A 19343-nucleotide genomic window follows, 5' to 3' on the forward strand; every position below is an offset into this window, starting at 1 on the left:
GTCTGGTTATTTCCAGTCATCCTTCAGAACAACAATAAATAAACAAACAATCCTAGTTCACAGTCATCCTGGAGGGTAATTCCAACAGCTCAGCCGATTCACACACATCAGTCAGAGCAGCCGAGCTCTGTGTGTTCATCACCTCCTGAAAGAACAGAAAGAATGCTCTGACTCTCAGCCCGGGACCTGAACGCATCACAGTATCTGCGGTTTCATCAAAACCCTCCAAAAATATCTTAACAAAACAAATGCTGTGTCCTCAGCAGCCAGCAGGAAGCCATGATGGACTCACAGCAGTCACATGACCAACATTCAGAGTCTGTCCGACCTTTCTGCAGGGAACTGGTTTGGAAAGGCCATAAAAGATGAAACCGAAGCGGCCGCTGAGCCATGACCTGTAACATTCACCGAGAAACAAAGTGGAGCTTCACAGAAGCCGGAAATCCTGCGGAGCAAAGCGAAAGTGAAAGCATCTCATCAGAGCGATGGCAGCGTCTGATCGGACTGATCGTGGTCAAACAACAACCCGCTGCAATAAGGACACACAGAGAACACAATCACTGTGCTGCACACATCCACAGGCCTCCTCTTCATCGTTACTACACAACAGCATGAAACAGGAAACACCTGAACCATGTTCAGTTCAAGTCCAGGTTAGTCAGAGTCAGAAAAAAACCCCTTTAACAGGAAGAGACCTCGAACAGGACCAGACTCATAAGGAGAACCAGAGAGAGAGAGAGAGAGAGAGAGACAGAGAGAGAGAGACAGACAGAGACAGACAGAGAGACAGAGACAGAGAGACAGACAGAGACAGACAGAGAGAGAGACAGAGACAGACAGAGAGACAGAGAGATAGAGACAGACAGAGAGACAGAGAGAGAGAGACAGAGACACAGAGAGAGACAGAGAGAGAGAGACAGAGACACAGAGAGAGAGAGAGACAGAGAGAGACAGACAGACAGAGAGAGAGAAACAGACAAAGACCAGGGACAGACAGACTAGGTGAAAACTACGAGGAAAACTGGACACACAGAGGGAGGAAGGATGAGAGGAGGTGGGGGAGTAGAGATGGTGTTGGGGAGGTGGAGGACTGCTCAGTGGATCATGTTGTGTCCCCCGGCGGCGTCGGCCTACAGCAGCTTAGCTATGATGAAGTTAAAGACTAAGAGGCCTGTTGTACCTGTGGCTGGATGTCAGGACCTGACTGTGACTGTATCAGCCCTACACACTGTGAGGCTAACTACACCTTACTGAACAGAGAGGGTGTAGTCTGGTCTTAAAGGTGGAGGCGGTGTCTGCCTCATGAACTGAAGCTGCTTCTGTAGTAGAGCTGCCTGACAGCTAAAGGCTCGTCCTCCATTCTACTGTGATGAATCCTAGGAACTCTGAGTCTGACTGTTCTATTAGGAACATACGGTTCTATCAGGTCCTGCAGAGATCATGGAGCCAGTCCATGAAGAGCCTTCAACAGAAAACTGTAGATCTAAAACTCAGATGTTCACATTTAGCAGCAGAACCTCAGACAGCTCAGTCCTGCTCCCACAGGATGAGGATCCATTGATGGAAACAGAACTTCAGGACAAAACCATCTGGACCTGTGGGTAAATCTGAGCAGACACCAGCGGCCCCCTCCCTGCGGTCACCTTTTGTTGGACTCGGGGGGGGGGGGCCGTCCCCGGAGCTCAGCTCTGAGGGAAAATCATCCAGAGTGATGGAGGCGTCACTTTGGATCACACAGTGACAATACAGACGGAGCTGCACGGAGCCCAGCAGGACGGAGGCAGGCGGAGGTCAGAGCCACACAGACCTCCAGCCGCAGGAGCTCTGTTTGTTCAGGACAAGTTAAAAAACCAGAAAATATACAAAGGTAATGAGCCTTCATCCCACCCTGCTCCTCCTCCTCATCAGCTGCTTCCAGCACAGAGATCCATCAGGACCCTGACACACTGTGTGCACAGACCTGTGATCAGTTTTTACTCCGATCATTACACGATCAAAGGTCTGATGCAGTCTGACGGGCAGCCGGGCTCAGATGGAGGCCGGGGGGGGCCACATAGCAGAGAGCCGCTGAGGCGTGAGACTGTGTGCAGGTCCAGAAGCAGCACTGACTCAGCTGCAGCTTCACAGCCAGGGACACACTGGAGAGGGTCAGTCCAGCTAGAGTAGGACTGAATCCAAGCTGGATACGTTCAGACCTATTTTCAAATCTGGCTATCACACAAGCGTGTCCGCACTAAATCCGACTTAACCTGGCTTGTTTGTTGTCCTCCAAACTGCTAGGGGGCGCCTCATAATATACAGAGTCATTCAGCGCCGTTTTTGTCCCGGTTGTTTACATACGGCTTTTGTACGCGGCCCGGGCACTGTCCCCAGAACCGGAAGTATGACGTCGCTAGCGGGATTCTCTAGCTGCATTTGTGTTCAGGCCTGAGCCAGATGTAAGCCAATCTGGCTAGATCCACCTGAAATCAATCCAGATATATCCAGATACGGCCCGAATCCCGCTCTAGCTGGATTGACTTCCCCAGTGTGACCGGGGTCTAAGAGTGGACTGTGTTTACAGTGTGTGTAACTGGTGTGTTTCGCTGGTTCATGTCAGTGTCACTCATCTATGATGATGTCCAGAAACATTCATATTCTTCTCTTCATATTTGAGGACGTTCCTCAAACTTCATGGTCACACTGAGAAGACACACGTGAAATGAAGGTGACCAGTTTTGTAGTTTTTTGACCCTATGAACAAAAACCTCTCACACACACACACACACACACACAGTGCGGGATGTGACCTCTCACCCACAGGAAGAGGAAATGAGCCGGCAGGAAATGGAGGTTATTTTTTATAGCAACACGGTGACTTGTATGTATGTATAACTGAAGCTTTGCTACACAATCACACAACGAGGACACACACAAGGAAACAACAGGAAGCCGGGCGAGAAGGAGAAGTTCTACTTCCTGTGTTTATCTGTGTTTGCTCAGCTCTTTCAGCTCTCTCCACCTTTCCTCGCCTCTCTGCGCCATTGTGTACGTCTGCTGATTGGCCACCGCCTCGCTCGGACGCAGCAGTGGGTGGAGCCGCTCCGTCAGTGTGTTCTTCACCACCTTGTCTTCAGCTTCACTCCTCTGAAGCTGCTGAAAGGCCAGACCAACATGTACACGTCATGATTCTGTGGAGTTTTCCTGCCCCGACCTCCTGTGAGTCTGATCTGTGTGTTTGTTTGTGAGAGAGAGAGGTCATTTTTTTTCTTCAAAAAACTGGTCACCTTCATTTCACGTGTGTCTTCTTAGTGTGACCATGAAGTTTGAGGAACGTCCTCAAATATGAAGAGAAGAATATGAATGTTTCTGGACATCATCATAGATGAGTGACACTGACATTAACCAGCTGCCCCGACCTCCTGTGGTCCTGAGGTCGGGGCAGCCATCTCCTGGCAGCAATCCTCCTGTTTAGGATTGCTGCCGCGTGTTCCTCTGTGTGTTCCTCTGTGTGTTCTGTGTGTTCTTCCGTGTCCTCTGTGTGTTCCTCTGTGTGTTCCTCCATGTCCTCCGTGTGTTCTGTGTGTTCCTCCATGTTCTCCGTGTCCTCTGTGTGTTCCTCCGTGTCCTCTGTGTTCCTCCGTGTGTTCCTCCATGTTCTCCGTGTGTTCTGTGTGTTCCTCCATGGTCTCCGTGTCCTCCGTGTGTTCCCGTCCTCCCTTTGGACCTCCTTTGTGTTGGGTTTGTTTTTACTCCTTTGCTTTGTTCAGGTTTGTTTGTCAGGTTCTGTTTCTACTCGTTTGGTTTGTACTTTGTGTTGTCGTGTTTTGGACTCTGCTCTTTCTTACAGTTTTTTCTGATTTTAAGCACATTTCTGTAACTATTGGCTATTTGTGCAAAACTCTACACACAAATAAAAAAACCTTACACCAAATCAGCAAAACATTGTAGATCTTTTGCAAAAGCTAATACATCTTGCTTAACTCTTCAAACCTTTGTAAAAATGGTATTTTTGTACCACACAGTTAACACAAACCATCATATTACTGAGCACACAATGTGCCAACTACACACTGATGGTATTAACTGAAAACACATCTGGCTTCTGCTTTCTCTGTGCACAAGGTCTGTCCATGTGAGGTCAAACTTTTGTCATAAATAGTTCTATAAACACAGGGATTCAAATTTCAAGTATGAATGTTTATTCACACACATCAAAACAAACACAAGAAAACAAACAATTTCACTGAAAGAGAGAGAAAATCAGTCTCATTGTCTCTCTGGGTCCGGCCACAGAATTTCATCATCATCACATGCAATGTCTTCTAGTCCAAGGCACCGGGGAACATGTCTCCTGGAGTGCTGTATCCAGGCCTGACATGATGCCTGGTCCATATCCTCGCATGCCTCCTTCCAGATGCTGGATGTCTAGTAATTCTGTGGAGTAACAGTTTCAGTTTTACATGTACAGTATTGATGTTTTTCTCATTAGAGTATGGTACACCTACAAAACTCAGTGTGAGGGAACTGTACTAACCCATTCTCATCAATATGTCCTTATGATGCTTGCTACAGTGTAGCGGCTCAGGCTGAACCTGTTGTCCAGCTTCCCTCAGGGTCATTCCATGGTTGATCACATGATCCACTATTGTAGCTCTGATGACATCAGTAATTCTATTTCTTCTTACCCTTCCTCCTTCCTCTTCACCTCCTCGTCCTCTTCCTCTTCCTCCTGCTTCCTCATGTTCTCATCCTCCTCTAATTCTCACTCTTCTCAGTTTCCTTCTCCCTCCATTGTTCTCCACACTGAAGCTTACCTGTGTCTTATTTACAGCTCATGCTGAATGCAAAGTGAACTAATGATGTAAAACAGTTCTCACATGTGACAGTGTAGCCAGACAGTTGGCAAAATAGTGTAAATACCAGCCATACATGTGTGTAGTTTGACTAGGAGTGTGTTGATCATTTGGAAGTTGTGTGTAAAGCAGTGAGTTGTGTTTACAGTTCAGCAAAAAGATGCTGTGAAGTGGATTATATTTATACAATTGCAAATTGTGTGTTACAAAAGTGCAAATTGAGTGTAAAGCAGTTTTTTGCTTTTAGTTTTGCAAACTCAGTGAGTGATTTTGTTAAAACTATTAATAGTTTTAGAAATTGTGCTATAAGAATCATTGTTAGTGTTTAAGCAATCAGAAAAAACTGCAATAAACTCACTCTCAGTCCTAACATCCTAAGACACCGTCTTTTTTTACATTTGATGTCAGGAAATATCAGTTTTTCTTAGGATTAACATTTGTCAGAAAAATGACTGAGTCCAGGTGTTTAAAACAGACTGAGAGCCACAGACAGGCTGTTACTGAGTGACAGCCTGGAGTCTGTCTGTGGGCACAGACACAGTTTATCTGAGTTTAAGCTCACTTTACCCAGCCCAGTGCATTCTGGGAGTTGGAGTCTGGCCTTTGTCTGTGTGTTCTCTGCCCCTGCAGCTCAGGCTTGTGTTCTGGGTTTATGGGGGGGGGGGGGGGGGGGTTCACACTGCTTCCTGCTGCAAATGTGGTCAATATCTGATCAATCAGAGCCGCTCTTACCGGTCATATCTGCCTCCGCTGTGTGTGATGCCTGTGGGAATGTCCAGAGTTTCCAAAGAACCTTCCAGAAATCTGCTTCCTGTCGGTATCAAAGCTGTGGCGTCAATCCATTCCTCCATCTGCATGTATTTATTCAGCCTCTAAACAGCGCCGTGACTCACACGTAACACCAGCCGGCCAACGTCAGCCCGACCGTTCTGTGGAGCGGTCTGTGACGGACAGGTTCAACAGGTGAGTCACATGACCTCAGGCTGCCTGCAGCGCCGAGCAGCGTGACCATGTCCAATCATCACCTCCTCCTGTAAAACACTCTGAGAGACACACACAGACAGAGAGAGAGAGAGAGAGACACACACAGACACACACACACACAGATAGACTAAATACAGCCTGTGTGTGTGTGTGTGTGTCTGTGCGTGTCTGTCAGTGTGTGTCTGTGTGTGTGTGGCATATAACAGGAAGAACACATGGTAAAGACATCAGCCATCTATAAATCTGTGTGTTGGGTATCTGCAGCCGTCAAATCTGAGAGTCAGAGGAGCAGTCAAAACATCCTGCACTTCACCCAGAAACACACTGACACACACACAGACACACACTGACACACACACAGACACACACTGACACACACACAGACACACACTGACACACACACAGACACACACACAGATGTGTCTCAGCTCATATTGTGTCAGCTCTGCTGTCTCCACAACAAACAGGATGTGAGGTCAGAGGTCAGCGAAAGGCACACTGGACAAATGTAGTTGGGCAGCAGTGGCTCAGTGGTGCGCAGGGTTGTCCAATAACCGGAAGGTCGGCGGTTCGACCCCAGCTCCTCCCTAGTCGTTGTTGTGTGTCCTTGGGCAAGGCACTTTACCCGCATTGCCTCCAGTGCACTCACTGGTGTATGAATGCGTATGAATGAATCGGCGGTGGTCGGAGAGGCCGTAGGCGCACCTTGGCAGCCACGTCTCCATCAGTCTCCCCCTGGGGAGCTGTGGCTACCACTGGTAGCTCACCACTGCCACTGTGTGAATGTGGTGTGAAAGAATAATGCATCTCAATGTAAGCGCTTTGAGTGCCTGCCCAACAGAGCAGAAAAGCGCAATATAAGACCAATGCATTATTATTATTATTATTATCTTTCTGTCAGACAGAACACAGTGGATGGTGATGGCGAGGGGGCGGGGCTTAAATAACAGCCAAACTGCAGCCAAATGCAGAAGGAAGTGTTGTCTGCAGTTGGTCTGTTGTCCACTAGAGGCTGGCTCACAGACCGTCAGAGTCCGGCCTGGCAGCAGAGGGAGCGCGTTCTCCTCATGTTTCAGGTATTTCTGTGTCAGCTGGCAGGGCTCTGTGTTCACATCACACGTCAGTCGTCCGGGCGCTCGCTCCTCTCTCCTTTTTGTGTCAGGCCGGAATTTTCCGTCTCATTACCGGCCGGCCGGGCTCAGTGGGGTGTTCCTCCGGCTCTCCTGGTAGAAGCTGGACTGCCAGGCGTCACCTCTCATTTGTCTCTGAAACAATGGCACAGTTATATAATCACATTCTTCACATGCTTTCACCAAAATCAGACTCTTTTCCAGTCCTCTCCGCAGACAGGGGGCCTACAGAGTCTGCCTGACCTGCAAGAACACCTCAAGAAGCTCACAGAGAGTCCAACAGAACCAGACTGTCAGAGACAGGAAGAGAAACATGTGGAAGGTTCTGGAAAGAAAACCAGTGAGAGACGAGTCTGAAGAGCCGAGAACAGCTGCAGAGACACTAGTGGAGGACTGAACCAGGTCTGGACCTGAAGAGTCAGAGAAGCCCGTCACTAGAGTCCTGCACAGGAATGGACTGCCAGACTGCAGAGAAGACACCTCCAAACCAGACTGAAGTCTGCTAGAGACCACCTGGAGACAGAGCAGACTGAAGTCTGCTAGAGACCACCTGGAGACAGAGCAGACTGAAGTCTGCTAGAGACCACCTGGAGACAGAGCACACAGACTGGAAGTCATTTGGTCAGATGAAGCTGAACTAGAGCTCTGTGCTCACAGAGATGTTGTCTTCATGTGGAGACAGAAAGGAGAGGCTAGAACCCAAAGAACAGGCTTCATGTAGTCAGACATGGTGGAGGCAGTATGATGCTGTGAGGAGGACTCAGTCAGTCTGGAACTGTGGATCCTGTCAGGGTGGAAGAATCATGAAACAGGAAGACTGTCTGAATATGTGAAAGAAACCCTGAAGTAGTCTGCAGTCAGACCGGGTCTGGGTCCTGGTTTTCTCTCCAACATGACAACAGATGAGGCAAACATCTCTTCTAGTGAAGAACTACCTCCAGGAGAGCAAAGGGTTACTGACTGACCTGCACAGAGACCTGACTGAAACCTGACTGAAGACCTGAGGAGTGGACTAAAGACCAGGGTCCATGCTGGAGGAGCCTGAGAGACTCACCACAGAAGAAGAATGGACCAGGAGTCCTCCCGAGACCAGACTGTTGTCACACAAGAAGGATGCTGAAGTGATTTAATTTGGCTTTAATCCGGTTGTGTTGAAGTGTTTGGACAGAGTCCTTCAGACTGGAACAGATCAATATATTTTACATTTTCAGTCTTTGTATCAATAATAATATATTTAACAATAATAATATTTGCTTTCTATGAACTCTGAGCTTTTCTGTCTGTAACAGAGTCAGAGCTCAGTGAGACACCTTCATCCACTTCCTGCTGGACGTCAGCCAACACGCACAGACACACAAGACACACACACAGACACACACACTCTGCTTCTCCTTCATGATCAGACTGGGGGCAGGAGCAGGAAACTAAACCAGGAACAGGTCTCACCAAAATAAAACAGGAAGTGAACCAGCAGTAAAATGATCACATAATAAAAGCTGTCCATGTTTTAGTGGTCGTGTGTTTTTAACGTTCATCTCATGACCACCACTCACGTCTGGTTTTCCACTTGTGGGTGAGGGTCAGGCTGTGTCTGTATCTAATTACGTGCTGCAGGCCGGAAGGACGGTTCCACCTGAGTTTGTGCTGCCTGTGAAGCAGAAAGCTGGCAACTGCTTCCTGGCCTGCAGCAGGTTGGACCGGCGCGCCGTGCGTGGGCCCGCCCACCTGTCACCTGTCACCGCATAGTGAACATACCTGAGCTTTCATCGTCAGGCCTGGAAAACCCACAACACACCGGCTGAGAGTGACGGAGAAGAGGCGTGGATTCTAGGAAACAGGCCCAGCGCAGGCAGGCGGCACGGCACTGCACAGGAAATGTGATTGTTGTTTTGAGCCTTGCTGGTCGGTGATTCTCCATCCTGATGCTCTTTGGCATGGGGCTTGTGGAACACCACAGATTATTGATCCAAATCTGCATCAGCTGGTAAATGAATCATCAGGAAGTGATCAGCCCCTCTCACCTGCAGGAAGTGTGATGCTGATCAGAAGCTCTGACTTTCAGCTGATGGCCGGCGGGTTTGGGTGTTGTCCATTGTCCAGTACAAGTGCGACATTAAAAACAGTGCAGTGGTTTCCCTCCTGATTCACCTCAGTGAACTCTGCTTTACTGTGTGGGCTTTCCAGCATGAGGCACATTGCAGATGTGTAGCTGCTAGCGTCATGCTAACTCCACACCGGAGCTAAACTTTAGCATGCACAGAAACCTTGGCTGTATCATGGCTGTGTTGTGTTCCTGCCGTCTCAGCCTCCAGCTGCGGCGCTGAGGCCGCGTCCTGTGCTGGCTCGTACCCCCATGGATGGAGCAAGTATTACAGAGGTCAGAAGGGGCCGAAGACGGAGCCCTGGGGAACCCCACGGGTCAGGGGAGTACCGGTGAGCTAAACCAGTCAGAGCTGTTCATCAGTGATCATCAAGATGCACACATGACTATGAAAATTCCAGCAGTGCGTCTTTTTAAGACAAAACAAAAGTACACACACCACGTGTGTTACGCGTGCATGCTGCTAAAATCTTCCCGTTTAGGTGCTTTACGCTGACATAAAGAAAGAATCTGGCGCGGAGCTGCAGAACAACAGCTCCCTCAGATAAACAGAGCTGATAAGTCAACTGTTAGCAGAGAGGAATGCAAAGTCTGCCTGGCTGCCAACTCCACACTCAGCCCTGTGTGTGCGTGTGTCTGTGTGTGTGTGTGTGTGTGCGTGTGTGTGTGTGTGTGTGTGTGTGTGTGTGTGTGTGTGTGAGGACAAACCTAAACTGGGTCAGAGTCCACAGGGAGCAGTACAGTGACCTCTGATAAAGCCACACTTTAATACCACTAACCAAACACACAGCGACGCTGTAGGCAGTGACCTCTGTGTCCACATGGGGGCAGCAGAACACACAGCTAACACACACACCACACACAGCTGTTCGATTGATGATGTGATCAATGACCTGATCACTTCCATTGATGAGTGTAGATGTTGCTTACAGCTCCTCGTCTCTCCCTCACTGTGATTTCTTCATGGACGTGAACATTTGGAGACATTTTCGGACAAATATTGTTAAAACGTTTGTACCTTTAACATGTTGTGTTTAACATGTAATGTCTGCATGAACCTACAATGGAAACAGACAGAAGTCCTCACTGCTGGCTGCAGTTCCTCTGAGGACACTGACTGTGTGTAAATGGCTCCACCTAGTGGAGCATGAGTAGACTGGCAGGCAGCAGCTGCTCTGCTGTTTTGGTCGCTTCAGTAACTGTTTCCCTCCACCTGAAATAACTGTGAAGCCACTTTAGACCCGCCTGCAGACAGTGTCCAGACCCTGGAATCTCATTGGTCAGTGAGCGGCCGCTCGCCGGGCTGTGATTGGCTGAGCAGCTGCTCTGTGGTGGGGCTGAGGCGCCTGCAGGCTGGAGCAGCAGCTGAAGGCTTTGAGGAAGTTTCAGTCGGTGTCTGTGCGGCAGGATGGGCTCCAGCAGCTCCGGCATGAAGGACGTCCCCGACGCCCAGGAGCTGGTCCAGGAAACGGGCTGTGAGTTCAGACTTCTGAGGTCTCTGAGGATCCTGGTGTTTATCTGACACAGACAGAGACATGTGTACACACAGGACTGTTCATGTTTATACTGATATATACGTAGCTTTACCTTCAGACAGAAACACGAACATGTACATAAGGAGGACGTGTCATGACATCAGCGCGTATGTTCACCATGTATTTACTGCTATGTTAGCTCAAGGATAAATCAGACAAAGAGGATCGTTTCATTTTATTTCTCTCAACTGAGAAGATGTTTCTGAACTAACTTCACATATTTATGATTAAAAGGTTTTATTTTCTAAATTAATAATATCATTATAATTAGAAGTTTAGTTTAGTTAAAAACAAGAACCATCTATGGTATAAAGATGATTTTATGCCAAGAGGTTGATAGAAATGATCACATTTAAACCGTGAACCTTATCAAGTAACAGCCGTGTGTGTGTGGCCTCCTCACACTGACTGTTGTCCTCCTCATCATCTGTCTTTATCTGTGTGGACACCCTGACCTGTCCCCGCTGATAGGACGCTGTGGACGTTGTTCGGCAGACATGTTGGACAGATAGCGGCTCCCTGTGTGCAGCGGCTGCTTCTGCTGTGAGGAGACTCGGTGTGGCCTTCAAGCTGCACGTCTGTCACAGCAGTCACCGTGTGTGTTTAACCAGAAAGCCAGATGATTGGTCTGCAGGGTTTTCTCATCCTTCCCTCTGTTTGGATATTATTTTTTTATCATTATTATTCTTAAGTGTTGGTCTGTTCAGCACCCGGTGGAGCAGCTGCACCACTGGCCTGAGGTGAAAGTGGGGTTGGGCTGGAACACAGTGGGTGGAGGGACGTTCGGTTCAGCCTCTGATGCACGCTGACATGACTGATGTTTTAAGTGATGAGGATCATGTGAGGATCTGAGAGACACAGAGGGGCTGATGTGACGGGTCTCTACTGGACAGACGCTCCCTAAACTACAAGGCGGCTGGACTCTGAGGCTCCATCTGCTCCAGGCTCTGAGCGGGTGTTGAAAAGGGTTCTGTCCAATCAGAGTCCAGTCAGGAAGTGCTGTCAGTTCTGTCCAATCAGAGTCCAGTCAGGAAGTGCTGTCAGTTCTGTCCAATCAGAGTCCAGTCAGGAAGTGCTGTCAGTTCTGTCCAATCAGAGTCCAGTCAGGAAGTGCTGTCAGTTCTGTCCAATCAGAGTCCAGTCAGGAAGTGCTGTCAGTTCTGACCAATCAGAGTCCAGTCAGGAAGTGCTGTCAGTTCTGACCAATCAGAGTCCAGTCAGGAAGTGCTGTCAGTTCTGTCCAATCAGAGTCCAGTCAGGAAGTGCTGTCAGTTCTGTCCAATCAGAGTCCAGTCAGGAAGTGCTGTCAGTTCTGTCCAATCAGAGTCCAGTCAGGAAGTGCTGTCAGTTCTGACCAATCAGAGTCCAGTCAGGAAGTGCTGTCAGTTCTGTGTCTGTTGCTTCATGAAGACTTTTCTGCTTTGATCAGTTTGTTTCAGTCAAAGTGTCTTTATGCTCATATTGTCCTCACAGAGACACAACAGTCCTCTACACACATGCTAGCTGCTACATGCTAGCTGCTACATGCTAGCTGCTACATGCTAGCTGTCAGAGCCCCAGCAGCTGGCTGTTTCCTCTTCATCAGCTGAGCTGATAATTGAGTGTGTGATGGGTCAAACGTTGTGTTTCAGTCTCGGCCGCCCACCTGCTGCGTCTCCACGAGCGCTTTGAGTTTCTGGACAGAGACGGCACAGGGGAGCTCAGGTTGGTGGACACACCGAGCCTCTGTGTTTGGACTACAAAGCCTTTGTCCTCATGTCTCTGTCTGTGTCTCAGGCCCGAGGATTTTGATGCCATTCGGGAGTTGGCCATGAACCCCATTGGAGACAGGATCATCCGCGCCTTTTTCTCTGCAGGGTAATCTCAGTTATCAGAGGACACACTGCTGGTCTCTGTCTCTGTTTGGTTGAGATGGATCAGACCTGATCCCTGACACAAACAGGAAGCACTCACCTCCCCTCTTCCTGACTCTCTGCAGAAAGGAAACGCTGGACTTTCCCTCCTTTGTCCGGATTCTGGCTCACTTCCGTCCCGCGGACAAAAACCGAGACAGAGCTCAGCAAGAGCCGGCCAACAGCAGGACCCGGAAGCTCAGATGTGAGTCAGGGTGGTTTGTTGTGCTTCTGCAGAGGATCAGACACTGACTCATGAACTGTGTGTGTTCAGTCGCCTTTCAGCTGTATGATCAGGACGGGGATGGAAAGATCTCTAGAGCGGAGCTCCTTCAGGTCTGTCTCAGCTCTCAGAGGTCTGTGATCTGATTCTGTGTCTGACACATCTTAACCCACATCAACGTGACAGGTGCTGCGGTTGATGCTGGAGATGCAGGTGACGGAGGAGCAGCTGCAGTGCATCGCTGAGCGAGCCATCCAGGAGGCAGACCTGGACCAAGACGACGCCATCTCCTTCGACGAGTTCAAAAAGGTGAGGGCTGATATTTAGAGGTGACACAAACAGCTGGTCCAGCTGAAACATCTTTCACTTTGCTTCCAGTCTCTGGAGAAAGTGGACATCGACCACAAGATGAGCATTCGCTTCCTGAAATGAAGACGCAGCTGAGGACAGGGAGGGACGTGTGGACAGACATGGACATGGAGGTGAAGACCCTGCTGTGGTGAAAATCAAAATATGAAAACAATACCTGACGTCCTACCACAGCTCGAGACATGTCCACATGTCCACACCTCACAGACCTGTGTGTGGACGGCTTAGAGCTGAATGTAAAGGCAGGAAGTGTCTCATGAACATCTGTGGATCTTGTTGTGTGAAGTGTGAAGTAAATATTCGTCATGTGATCTGAGTGACTTCTGGCTCCGCTTCAAATCCCAAACGTCAGGCTGTTCCGATTGATCCGGACAATATCCATGACTGATAATGTTATGTTTGTTATTGAAACACATGTGAAATGATGCAGATGGAGACTCTGCAGCCGTCTGAGGACGTTTCAAAGAACTCAGCTGTTGTAGTGTAGTTCCACTGTGACACCACAGGGTGGAGCCATCGCTCAGCGATCAGCACTGTCTGTGCTGGATAACTTTAACCCTGTGACATCATTTTACTGTCCACACACACACACACACACACACAGGATGTTTATACAGCTAGCAGCTACATTTAGCATCATAAATCAGGTGAATAACTTTGGAACTAATTCCTCTCTCATCCATCAGGAAGCTCAGGCACAGACAACACGTAGATTTAAATGTAATGTTTTACAGTTTTACAGAAGAACAGGGATCAATGATACAATCAGGAAGAAGTGCACACAACAAACATGGATGTTGGACCGAGCCGGGTCTCTTCAGCTTCACGCTTTCTTCTGAGGCATTGAGGCCACAAGCAGCCAGTACAGAGAGTAACAGGTTCCTGTGGAGAACAGACACACACACACACACACAGACACACACAGAGACACAGACAGACAGACAGAGACACACACACACACACACACACACACACAGACAGACAGACAGACAGAGACACACACACACACACACACACAGAGACACAGACACACACACAGACAGACAGACAGACAGACAGAGACACACACACACACACACAGAGACACACAGACACACACACAAACACACACACAGAGACACAGACAGACAGAGACTCACACAGACACACACAGAGACACACACAGACACACAGGCAGACAGAGACACACACATAGACACACACATAGACACACAGACACACACAGAGACACAACACAGACACACACAGACACACACAGACACACACAGACACACACAGACAGACAGAGACACACACAGACACACACACACACAGACACACACAGAGACACACACAGACACACACACAGGTTTCTGAATGGGTTAATTTTGGGACACGTGTTTGGTCCTTCAGGGCCACCGTCCATCTTTACTTTACCTGCGACTGTTATGGTCATGGTGGCCCTGTAGAGCAGGACGTCAGTGGTTCCTCCCTTGATGTGCACCGGCAGCCCGTTGTCCTCCTGTAAAGGGTTAAAATGTGTTTGTTCAGGCCTGCACTCTGACTCCTTCAACCACTCTGTGACCGGGCCCGTGACCGGGCCTGTGACTGGGCCCGTGACCGGGTCTGTGACCGGGCCCGTGACCGGGCCTGTGACCGGTCCGTCTCACCTGGAAGAGCTTCTGGGCCTCGGGGACTTTGTTCCTCAGCTGCCTGGCGGAGCTGCTGAAGGCCCGGCTGGCCAGGACTGGAACTTTCTAGAAACACAAACAAGGCACACAAAGAGTTCAGGGAGCAGCGACGCGCTGTGTTCGTCCTGTGTGACCCTCTTCCAGCAGACTCTGCACTCATTGGTTTTTATTTTAAACCTGAAAGCAGAGCACAGAAAGAGGAAGAGGCGCTGCTGAGGCTGCAGGTGTGGATGCTGGTCACTGTGGTGTGAAACCTCACTGTGTGGGTGTTTGGTCTTTCCCCTCTCACTGGATCCCTCATGTTGAACAGGTCTGTCAGACCGCCTGCTCTCACCTGCTGCCACGTCCTCCTCGGGCCGTGACCTTCCAGCCTGCAGCAGTCTGTCTCTTTAAGAGGCTGCGTGACAGTTTAACTCTCGGCTAAGGTCACAGCAGATAGAGGGGCGGGACCGACCGCTCCGGGGCCCAATCAGCTCCTCCCAGACAGACGTTTGATCCAATCAGGAGTCAGAGAGGGGAATTAACTCATTCCGCCGAGTGAAACATAAACTCAGCAGCCGGGACGTGCAGGAAGCCACTCAGTCAGCAGCTGACGCTGAAAACATTTTCTACGAAAGCAAAAACCAGATTTTTCTAAACAAAAACATTAAAATAAAACACAAGAAGCCCTGATAATCCAACTGAGACCGGTGTGTCTTATCTGTCTCTTTCAGGTCTACAGTCTGGCACAGGTTCAGACTCAGTGGACCCCATGATGGATGAAATACAAGGAGGGAGTCACATGGTCACATGACATGAAGAAAATATGGGTTTTTGGGTGAAATAATGAGCACAAAGACCGTGTTTTATTCTGTCTTTCTATGTGGACACACTTTAACAATCATGTGACGACAACTCCGCACACTATTATCAACACAAACAGCCGCAGTGGAGCAGGTCGGTGATAAAAACCTGAACATCCGCGGTGCTGTTAGCGACCCTGCAATCCAGATTATCAGAGGCCTCAGGTCATAGATCCTGCACACATGCAGCCTGTGAGAGGACGCTCCAGGAAGCAGGGACCTCACCGTGTGTGTGTGTGTGTGTGTGTGTGTGTGTGTGTGTGTGTGTGTGTGTGTGTGTGTGTGTGTGTGCGCCCTGGCCTACGTGCTGAGCTGCATTGTGTGTAACAGGTGACTGTCTGTGTGAGGTCAGAGGCTCCTCGCTCGGTGTAAATATAGATCATATCTTCATAAACTGAAGACATTCACACAGAACTATAACACATAGAAAGGTCACCCTGAGCTGCTCCTCTGTCATATCTGCCTTCAGTTTGTCTACACACTCAAATGTGAGAAACTTCAGAGGAACTCTCTCTCTGTCTCACACACACACACACACAGAGACACACACACACAGAGGTAAATCAGTGCTTCTTACCAGTAGGTGATTCATGTCGAGCTGTGTTACCCTCACGTTACCCTCACAAGGACATGCGCGCAGACACACACACACACACACACACTCCTGCTGACAGTGTCAGGGTTTCTGAATTGCTGCCAAACTACGATCTGCAGCAGAGGCCAAACGATGTGAGCGGCGCCAAGCAGGAAGCAAACACAGGCTTTTATTTTGAAAGGCCACTCGTGTTTTTCCCAAAGTGCCTTTGAACGTCACACATGTTTATGTGCTGTGTGTGTCTGTGAGACCATCAAAACATCCCGTCTCAATAAAAGACAGACTTTAAACAGATGTGAGTCACTGAAGTAATGACTGCTGCTGTGACTTTTTATTACTGATATATTTCTGATAAATAAAAGCTGAGAAACAACAACACTGGTACCTGTGATCTATTTAAACTCATGGATGTAGGTATACATCTACACAGAGGCCTCCGACTGATGGTCAATCATTATTATTATTTCTATATATTCTATATATTATATTTCTATATATTTCTTCTTTATTATTATTCATTTCTTTACTATTTTATTTTGTGTCTTGTATTTTCAATCCCGGAAGTTCTTGTAATATGGTTCTGTCAATAAAGCATAAACAGTGAAGGGGGTGTGGCGCCGCCCTCCAATGGCAAGAAAAAAAAAATCCCGGAAGTTGTGCGTAATTCACACGGCAACGTCATCACGTTGCTTACGTTTGTGCCTATGTGATGCTAATGGGTAATTAGCAGCAGCTGCTCCTCCCTCACAGCAGCTGCGGCCTGAGGCGGTGCACTGCAGGCGGTGTTTCAGGCGGTGTTTCAGGTGAAGCTTCACTTCAGAGTTTTCAGAGAGACACGGAGCTGACAGACCTTTGGACACAGAAGTTTAAACTCCCACTTAAAGGTAGGTTAATACTTGTGTTTGCTAGCTACGTTAGCCGCTAATGCTAACTAACGTTGCTCACCATAATTGCCGTCAGGTGTGTTAGCTTGGTAGGCTAATTTGAACCGTGTGCCATCAGAGGTGGCTTCTGTGCCGTTATATAAGGTCATGTTAGTAAAGCTAACATGGATGGAACCGGGTGAAGCTGTGCTGTTCCCCGGGATGACCCGGTCCAAACTCCAAAGGGAAGCTAAAACTCACATAAACAGCAAATTGATGCCGAGATTGCGAGCTACGTTAGCCGCTAATGCTATTCAATGTCAGGTGCTTGTTAGGCTAATTTGAGCCGCGTGCCCTCTGGTGGCCTGTGTGATCCTGTGTTTAGAAATAATGTAGAACAGGATGTCACAGGGGTTAAACTTGGGGAGGTGTGCTCCCCAAGGTGAAGCTGGTGGAGACCCAGAGGTCTTCATGCCAGTTAAATGTAAAATAACAGAGGCGCTGGCATGACATTTAACTGGCATGAAGACCTCTGGGTCTCCACCAGCTTCACCCAGCCTAACAGGCCTTTCCTCTACCACAGGTCAGGGGGTGATGAGACGCGGGAGCTCCACGTAGCGTGGGACGTTTGGACACGGCAGAAGGACTCGGTCCAAACTCCAGAGAGGAGCTGACGCCCTCACAGAGAGGTTAGTGGTGCCTTCATTGCTAGCTGTTAACGACCGAGCAGCATCAGCAGGTATCAGGTGTGTTAGCTTGACTAATAGCTAGGCTAATAAATCATAGATGGCGGCTTGTATCTAAACATCCCTCAACTAGACCAGATCATACGTTACTGTTCTGAGATGAGACAAACTCGACAAGGTTCATTTGGTCTTCACCTTTTTAACTATAAGAGTATTCCTTTCAATCAGACCAGTGTTTTTGTGTTTCGACTGCTTCCTGCAGTCTTCCTCAGAAGTCACGTGATGTCACCGGTGACGTGTCCGCCAGCTGATTTTATGCAGGTTGTGGCGTCGTTCTCCCACTACTCCAGGTAGTAGGGGAACAGCGCCACCTGTAGTCCGGCTTCTTCAGCACTGTATCCCAGGTGTGGGACAGTGTGAAAGTCCCCTGGTCCGCTCCACACTGTCCCGTTGGCCCGCTTCCTTAATCCACCGTTTGAACTCGTTGTCCTCATTGCCGATTACTTTTGCCCCATCCCAGTCAGCTGGCGGACATCACGTGACTTCTGAGGAAGACTGCAGGAAGCAGTCGAAACATGTAGAGTTAAAAACACAAAAAACATTGGTCCGACTGAAAGGAATACTCTTAGAGTCAAACTCAGATTAAAAAAAAAATAATATAAGTAACAAATAAACCAATTTGTTCATGTGTTTAGTTTTTACTGATTGGATCTATTTCCAGCTTTATACTGTGACAGCCTAAAGTTCTGGTACCGTTGCACGATGCTGGGCTTTGTTTTGTTTTTCCACCAGTGGATAAAGCACTTCATACTGTAAATATACGTTTGACAGACGGCTGAGTGTGACTCTGATCTATGAAAAGGTTTAAGGTGTTTCACCATCAGTTTTCTTTGTAGATACTAAAAGCTTTTTGTTTTTTTTAGGCTGATCTTCAAGCAAACGATCAACAAACAGTAAGACAGGTGTTCTATATTTAACCCTTGGTTTTCCTGGCTGCTGTGCCGGAGCTTTTCTTTTCACCAGCTTTCCTCTGATTCTCATTTATGATTGTTTTAGAAATGTGAGTCAAGTCATCCCGTCACTTCTGCTCAGCTGGTGACGTTTAAATGTGATTAGAATATTACACTTTTAACCCTTTGCGTCGCCACAGCTGTGCCTGCTGTTTAAATAGAAGGTTAATATTTATTACAGCAGCGTTTAAGTATTTCTGTGACCTGAAGAGGAGCGCCCTGTGGAGACCTGTCCTGCCTTCGTCCAGCCGTCCAGTGTGGTCACCAGTAGGTGCGTCGTCTAGGTTAGGTGTAGGCGTACGCTCGTCTTCAACCAGTAAGTACCCTCTGTTATCCTGGGTGGGGTGTGGGTGGGGGGTGTTTATGGCTGCCACGCCATAGCTGTGCTCTTTGGCCCGTGTGCCCCTCGCCTCTGTCCCTCTCTCTCCCTCATCCTCTCCCGTTAGGACAGTCCTTAGTGCGTCGATGTTTAGTCCAAGCTGTTGTTGATCATTGTGTTACCGAGGCCCATTTCATAGAGCAGGTTTTTAGGTTCATCCCTCATCACCTGTGCCCTCCTCACTGTCTCAAACACACTCACACCACTCCTCTGAACATAGTGCCGTTCG

At 48.6% G+C, this 19343-nt stretch overlaps 3 protein-coding genes across 5 annotated transcripts in view; 1 reads left to right on the top strand and 2 right to left on the bottom strand.

Moving 5' to 3' along the window:
- Window positions 1–9703: 9703 nt before the first annotated feature.
- Window positions 9704–19343, bottom strand: part of supt5h (SPT5 homolog, DSIF elongation factor subunit) — a 30038-nt gene continuing 20398 nt past the window's right edge. Inside the window, exon 32 of the mRNA XM_028419774.1 lies at window positions 9704–9719. The gene's annotated coding sequence lies outside the window, so the exon portion shown is untranslated. The remainder of the gene's footprint in view (window positions 9720–19343) is intronic.
- Window positions 10422–15752, top strand: chp2 (calcineurin-like EF-hand protein 2). 2 transcript variants are annotated; one of them, XR_003671594.1, is made up of 8 exons: window positions 10422–10525; window positions 12217–12289; window positions 12362–12442; window positions 12564–12682; window positions 12752–12813; window positions 12887–13009; window positions 13079–13182; window positions 15453–15752. XR_003671594.1 is itself a non-coding variant. In XM_028419823.1 (7 exons), the coding sequence occupies exons 1-7, from the start codon at window positions 10459–10461 to the stop codon at window positions 13130–13132; spliced, it is 579 nt and encodes a 192-aa protein (XP_028275624.1). In that variant the 5' UTR covers window positions 10422–10458; the 3' UTR covers window positions 13133–13389. The 2 variants fall into 2 exon arrangements, 1 of the variants encoding a protein (XP_028275624.1); XM_028419823.1 differs by lacking the exon at window positions 15453–15752 and having other exon boundaries at window positions 13079–13389.
- cox7a1 (cytochrome c oxidase subunit 7A1) lies at window positions 13779–16315 on the bottom strand. Of its 2 annotated transcripts, XM_028419830.1 has the most exons (5): window positions 16159–16298; window positions 14999–15347; window positions 14719–14805; window positions 14486–14570; window positions 13779–13951 (listed from the first exon to the last, which is right to left on the bottom strand). In XM_028419830.1, exons 2-5 carry the CDS (start codon window positions 15038–15040, stop codon window positions 13893–13895), a joined length of 273 nt encoding a protein of 90 aa, XP_028275631.1. In that variant the 5' UTR covers window positions 15041–15347; window positions 16159–16298; the 3' UTR covers window positions 13779–13892. The 2 variants fall into 2 exon arrangements, with proteins under 2 accessions (XP_028275631.1, XP_028275632.1); XM_028419831.1 differs by lacking the exon at window positions 14999–15347 and having other exon boundaries at window positions 16159–16315.

This window comes from Parambassis ranga, chromosome 13 (assembly GCF_900634625.1).
Source record: "Parambassis ranga chromosome 13, fParRan2.1, whole genome shotgun sequence".
In the NCBI taxonomy this organism is placed as follows: Eukaryota; Metazoa; Chordata; class Actinopteri; family Ambassidae; genus Parambassis; species Parambassis ranga.

Excerpts from the sequence above, each read along its gene's own strand:
- chp2 (XM_028419823.1), top strand. The coding sequence starts at position 10,459 with ATGGGCTCCAGCAGCTCCGGCATGAAGGACGTCCCCGACGCCCAGGAG. Across the intron at positions 10,526-12,216 it reads GCTGGTCCAGGAAACGGGCT|TCTCGGCCGCCCACCTGCTG; the intron begins GTGAGTTCAGAC and ends GTTGTGTTTCAG. Across the intron at positions 13,010-13,078 it reads CCTTCGACGAGTTCAAAAAG|TCTCTGGAGAAAGTGGACAT; the intron begins GTGAGGGCTGAT and ends CTTTGCTTCCAG.
- cox7a1 (XM_028419830.1), bottom strand. The coding sequence starts at position 15,040 with ATGAGGGATCCAGTGAGAGGGGAAAGACCAAACACCCACACA. Across the intron at positions 14,806-14,998 it reads AAAGACCAAACACCCACACA|AAAGTTCCAGTCCTGGCCAG; the intron begins GTGAGGTTTCAC and ends TTGTGTTTCTAG. Across the intron at positions 14,571-14,718 it reads AGGCCCAGAAGCTCTTCCAG|GAGGACAACGGGCTGCCGGT; the intron begins GTGAGACGGACC and ends AACCCTTTACAG.